This window comes from Echinops telfairi, unplaced genomic scaffold, assembly GCF_000313985.2.
Source record: "Echinops telfairi isolate 266 unplaced genomic scaffold, ASM31398v2 ScPeMD7_6273;HRSCAF=7185, whole genome shotgun sequence".
Classification (NCBI taxonomy): Eukaryota; Metazoa; Chordata; class Mammalia; order Afrosoricida; family Tenrecidae; genus Echinops; species Echinops telfairi.
In genome coordinates, this window is record NW_022110173.1 from 2,158,209 (window position 1) to 2,164,208 (window position 6,000).

A 6,000-nucleotide genomic window follows, 5' to 3' on the forward strand; every position below is an offset into this window, starting at 1 on the left:
CAGATCTGCAATGGATGGATGGATGGATTGTGAGAATAGTTGCACGAGCCCCCAATAAAATGATTTTTTTTTAAAAGTGACATTTGGAAACACGGGAGCAGTTCTGCTCTGACCTTTAGGGTCTCTATGAATCAGTATTGATTTGATGGCAGTGAGTTTATTTTGGTATATCTACTGTATTTACATATGTTTGTGGACTTTAGTTGTCAATACTGCATAGGTATTGTTTTTTGAGTCGTGGCTTTGTTACTTCATTTGGCCTTTATGAAGTAGTCTACTTTTCCAGACTGACTAAAGAAATGACCCCAATTGCCCAGTGTTAATGTCTTGAAAGAAATCCACTTTAATTGGATTTAAGAACAACAACAAAAAGCAAGGATAGGATCACTGTTTTAAGTCTCAGATTCAGAATGCTTTTAGGCTGCCAAAGATCAAGAAATAATGCCTAGAAATATACTCAAATTATGTCAGCTTTTAAATTTCCTGAGTATATGTTAAACGAAGTTTTAATGGTTCTCTTTTCTTTACCCTATTTTATACTTTCAGCTCAAAATACCATAATCCTATTCTGCCTGGTTTTTTTGGTTTTTGTGTGTGGTGAATTTTGAGATGGTTCCATTGGCATCGAGGCAACATGAATATAAAGATTGTGACTATTATTAGGGTGTGTCTGTCTGTCTGTGTCTAAGTAAGAGGGCTTCAATAAATTCATGGGATAATGTGGTTGAATTACCAGAATGTTTCTAAGAAGTTTTTTGAAGCCCCCTCATATATGAGTATCTTAATAAGTATTTGTGGTTTGGACTATTTAAGAATTAAATATATAGATTATATTATTTCAAAAGAATACTTTAGGCATACCTAATACTTGGAGAAATGAAATTATAGGAAACCCTTAAAGATTCCAAAGAATAATAAAGCCAGGTCTTTGTATGGCAATCTGGAAAGAAAATGAATACTTTGAAAATCGATGATTAAAAACTTAACATTGTCTCTCTAATGGAGGATGGACATGTGAAAATTTATACACTAAAAGCAAAATTACAGTTGCATGATATCAGTACCAAAAGAAATGCCCTCATGTATTGATTTGCTTTCTTATCAGGAACGGACAATTGAACGCTTAAAGGAGCAGCGGGACAGAGATGAGCGAGAAAAGCAAGAGGAGATTGATAATTACAAAAAAGATTTGAAGGACTTGAAAGAAAAAGTCAGCTTATTGCAAGGCGACCTTTCAGAGAAAGAGGTTAAGATTGTTGAAGGGGGAATGGTGTGTGTGTGTGTGTGTGTGTGTGTGTGTGTGTTTTCAATGTCCACATAATACAATTTATATGAAAAATAGAAGTTGCTTACAATTCTTATAGGAAGCTTTTTGTGATGACTGTAAAGAATATTTCAGAAAGCTTTCTAGGGACATAATAGATGGAATTGTTTACTTCCTAAGCCTTATCTCTTTCACTTTGTTATGAGTTAGTATCTTTGATTTTAGCATTTTTATAGATCCTGGGATACAGGAAGCTCAGTTGTACTTGTGGAAATATTGCACTAACGGTTAAAAAGGTGACAGACAAAAGGAATGCCCGAAAGGTGGGAAATTTATTTACAACAGCTTTTCCAGTGCTTCTGGACATTGGCAGAGAGATCATAAGTTAACTGATTACCTTTAATGACCAATGGCATGACCTAATAGACTTTGATCTTGATTTTGGAGAATTGTGTAAATGTGACTTTTAAGTAGTAAAGGTACTTAAAACCATGTGATCACATAAAAATGTATGAGCTTTAGTATCTTTCTCTGAATTCTCTATATTTTTAGGAAAATTAATGGAATTTCAAGTTCTTAGTAGAATTTCTAAAATAAGATTTTTCTTTTTATGTTTGAGTTTGTGAAGGTTCCAGTGTAGGCTACTTATATTCACAAAGCTTGAGCTTTTATTTCATCGGAATGGGTATGTATTGATAAACATCTTTGAATAACTATTCAATTGGTATTTCTGGGAAATCCATCTTATTTCCCATAATTTATTGTAGCTTTCCATATGTGTTTCAGATGGATTTAGGATGATACTCATTTTTAAGAGGGAAAGGATCATTTTTTCTTAAGAAAATTCCTAAAGAAAAGGAAAAAGGAAATTCTTATAGTTTTATATTTTATGAATGTGTTTGGTATGGTAATGAAAGAAATGCCCAACACCAAGAAAATGGAATTAAAGCTCCACTTCATGTAGTTAGTGTTTATTCTAGGTGTGCGTTGCTGTTTCTTTTAGGCTTCGCTTTTGGATCTGAAGGAACATGCTTCTTCCCTGGCGTCGTCAGGGCTGAAAAAGGACTCACGGCTGAAGACGCTGGAGATTGCTTTGGAGCAGAAGAAGGAGGAGTGTCTGAAAATGGAGTCACAGCTGAAAAAGGTTAAAGAAAGAATTCCCATCATCTTACTTTGTTTTAAACTAGAACGTAGTAGAAAACTCCAGGCAGTTCGAATGGAGTAAATTACAGTTGGAATATTAATCCTCCAACATTTAAAATACCCACTTATACTTTTATTAATTTTCCCAACATTCTTCCCCTACTATATTTTATTCATGAGAATCCTAAACACTTTAAAAATTGGCAGTTTAGAGGAAGATCCAAATGTGTAGCTCCCTTACGTATCAAATAGGAGACCACAATGTGTGAAAATCTCAAATGTCCGATATTTTTCTTTCATTAGAATCTGACTTTTTCGGAGAAGGTCATGTAACAACAGGTATAGCCACCAAAACATGGTCTAGTTACTGTATTTCTTTGATTTATAATAATTTTAGTTATAACTAGTGCAAATCGAATAAGTTGGCTACTCCTCACTAAAGAGGTAATTTCCCATTTAACGGCTGGCTGTTGGTGGTGAAACTTAGATGTCTGCATTTCAGCTGTAACCCACTGTTGTTATACTTAGAGTCCCTAGTGGTGTGGTGGGAAGGTGTGAGAGAGAAGAAGTTTATATGGTTTTAAAATTAAATCCCCAGTCTTTATGAGCTGGAGTTCCTGGCTGTAATCTTCACACATGTCTTAGCTTTTGACTCCCGGCCCCTTTTTTGACCCAGAAAGGCTAGGTAGACTCAGCTTTGGGAGGGTGAATGCTTCCTACTTCTCTTGCCAGAGTGAGGCAGGGATTTCTCAGCCCTTCACCTTGAAAGCTTGGTACAACTTTCCTCAAGATAAAACCCATGGTAATGGGAGGGGCTCCCTAAGCGTGTGTCCAGAGGAGCTTCTCTCTCTAAGGCTGGTCCACATTCAGCTTCTAGCAGTTGTTCAATGTTACCATTTCAGTTTTCCTGCCAGCAGCTTCTGCTGTACAGTTTGTTGCCATCATCATTCTCAAAACATTATTCTTTCTACTTGAGCCCTTGGTATCAGCTACTCATTTTCCCCTCCCTCAACAGCCCCCCTCTTCACGAACCCTTGATAATTTATAAGTTATTATTATTATGTCATGTCTTACATTATCCAGTGTCTCCCTTCACCCTCTTTTCTATGAAGATATTTACCTGAATTTTGTCATTTAGAATAAAAACTAAAATAGTGACATAACAAGAACATAGCTTATTGCTTGCATTTGTGAGTCAATATTAGTTTTATTAATTATATCATGGAGGTATTAATTACTAAATTAAGTATTGATTAATTAGCATATATGTTATCAGTAAGTTACTCATATCCCAGGGATATGAGAGATCAGATCACAAGGTTGGAGCTTGAATTAACAAATGAAATTGAGTATTTTACCATGTTCTCAGAATGTTGCTTATTCTTACATTTACACTGGAACTTGCCTCCAATGGAATGAAAAGCCTTTGACTTCAGAAATCCTTCTTAGAATAAATGAAAGCATAATTCTTGAGTTGCAGTTGAAGTAGGAGATAGTAAAATGTAAGAGACACTTGTTAAATAGCATGTTTCAGATGTTACATTACTAGAGTATAGAAATAATCCCCTAGCATTATGTTATTTTAACAGCAGGGCAAGTATTGTGTGTTTTTATTTATTGCAATTTTAATTTTTATTAGTTGGTCATTTGGCCTAGAATTTTACCATCTTTGTCTTATATATTTGCAGGGGGGCAGTTATTGATAGTAGATTGACATGGTATGATCATCAGCATATTTCTTACTGAAAACCGTAACTGGCCTAAAATTAGTCTTTTCAAAAGACTTCTTATCCCTGAAATTTTCATAGAACGTATCATGTGTAAAAAAAATGACAAATTAAGGTAATTTTTTACCTGTTTAGCTTAGGATTGCATATAATATATACTAAATTTTGATACTCTGTCTTAAAGTAAACTTGGAATTATTAAGGAAAGAGTTGAAAACTCAACTCTTTAGTTATAAGAATTTTTAAAAATGCTAAAGACTTTTTCTTTTTGGAAAGAAATTTCAATTTCTGGTCTCTGGTTGTGGTTATGTAGTTTGTTTTTAATCATATTTTTTAATCTTTTACCTTTCTTGTCCATTTTCTTCTACTTTCTATCTGATTCTTCTAGAAGTGCTGTTGACTCACTCATCCAAGTAAAAAGATGCCGTAAAGCCCAGGCTGCTTTCCCCGTCCTTCCTTTTGTAGGTTTCACAGCTGTCTCTCACTACTCCTAGGCAAGGGAATAACGTGACCGTCTCTCTTTCTTGAGTAGGAATTCTTTATTGGAATGACTCCTTTGTGACATATATTGAGATGAATACAAATTGGGAAGTTTCTGTGAATCAAATTCTCAAACCAGGAAATGCCTGCATTTCCACTACTTGGGCTTTATTTTGTTCTATGGTGACTGACTTATCAAAAGTTGCCATCTCGCTTTGCTATTGCCATGGTGTAGCTTTTAAACCACACTAATTTAGAGTAAAGGAGCTCTGGTAGCATAGTGGGTTAAACATTGGCTTTATGTTAACCACAGGGTCAGGGTTCAAACCCACCAGCACTCTGTGGGAGAAAGATGGTGGCTGTCTACTGCACTAAAAATTGAAGTCTCAGAAACCCAGGAGAGGAGTTCAACTCTTTCATAAGGGTCGCTGTGAGTCAGAAAGACTTGATGGCTGTGAGTTTGAATTGAGAATTTAAAGCAGAATTAAATGTTAAAAAGATTTTCTGCTAATAAAATTACCTCTAAAAGCCACTCTTAGAAACTGTGGATTTTTACAACTGATAATTTCTTTTAAAAAGAACTTCCGTAAAAGATGTAATCTTAGAAAATATAGCTCTTATTTCCACAAAGCATTTACTAAGCTATATATAAGTATTTCATTTACTCTAGGTACTTTGTGTTGAAGCTTCTCTAAGTATTCCTTGGGTATACATATTTCCTTCTAATAACTTTCAAACAATTTTAAGGGATTACATAGGTATATATTGTCTATTGCATAAGGAAAAGTAGAACATTCAAACTTTTATCTTTTTAATGTGTAGTCAACACACTTACACATCCGTTGGCTTTAGAGATTCATGAGAAAAAACTAAAGCCTTAAAATTTAGTTTTTAATTACTGAAAGTGCTTTAAATGTCAGAATGTATTGAAGGTGGTATTAGTTACCATGTGCAATACGATCCTGAATAAAAATTCCTTTTTCAGTTCTAGTGTGGCTCTTGATTTCTGGACCTCATTTGTCTATTCCATATTATCTTGTAAAATCCCCAATCCTTAAATCAGGATGGAACCAGGGTGTGGTGGTAGTCATTTTCTTAACCAGGCTCCATTTTTCTGGCATCACACTTGTATGACCTGAATGATCCCATATGCTTAGGCCTATGTGACTCTCACTGGTCTGGTAGAGTAATAGAGCAATATGTGGGAGAAGGAAAAGAAAGAGAATCTAGCAGGAAGTAGCCTCAGCCTTGGTGCTGCTGTGGTAAGATCAGATGTGAATCTCTAACAGTACTGTATTAGTCTGGGTACTTTGGAGAAACAAATCCACAGCAACTCATGTATAAGAGAGTTTTATGCAAAGAAAATGTGCATCACGAAAACATCCC

At 35.0% G+C, this 6,000-nt stretch overlaps 1 protein-coding gene across 9 annotated transcripts in view; it reads left to right on the top strand.

Annotated features, from left to right (window-relative positions):
- The window catches only part of ERC1 (ELKS/RAB6-interacting/CAST family member 1), a 482,416-nt gene that overhangs the window by 187,894 nt on the left and 288,522 nt on the right, over positions 1-6,000 (top strand). For all 9 annotated transcript variants that reach the window (XM_045295888.1, XM_045295890.1, XM_004710293.2 and 6 more), the window contains 2 exons: positions 1,106-1,246; positions 2,268-2,408. In XM_045295888.1, the coding sequence (XP_045151823.1) occupies positions 1,106-1,246; positions 2,268-2,408 (282 nt within the window). The remainder of the gene's footprint in view (positions 1-1,105; positions 1,247-2,267; positions 2,409-6,000) is intronic.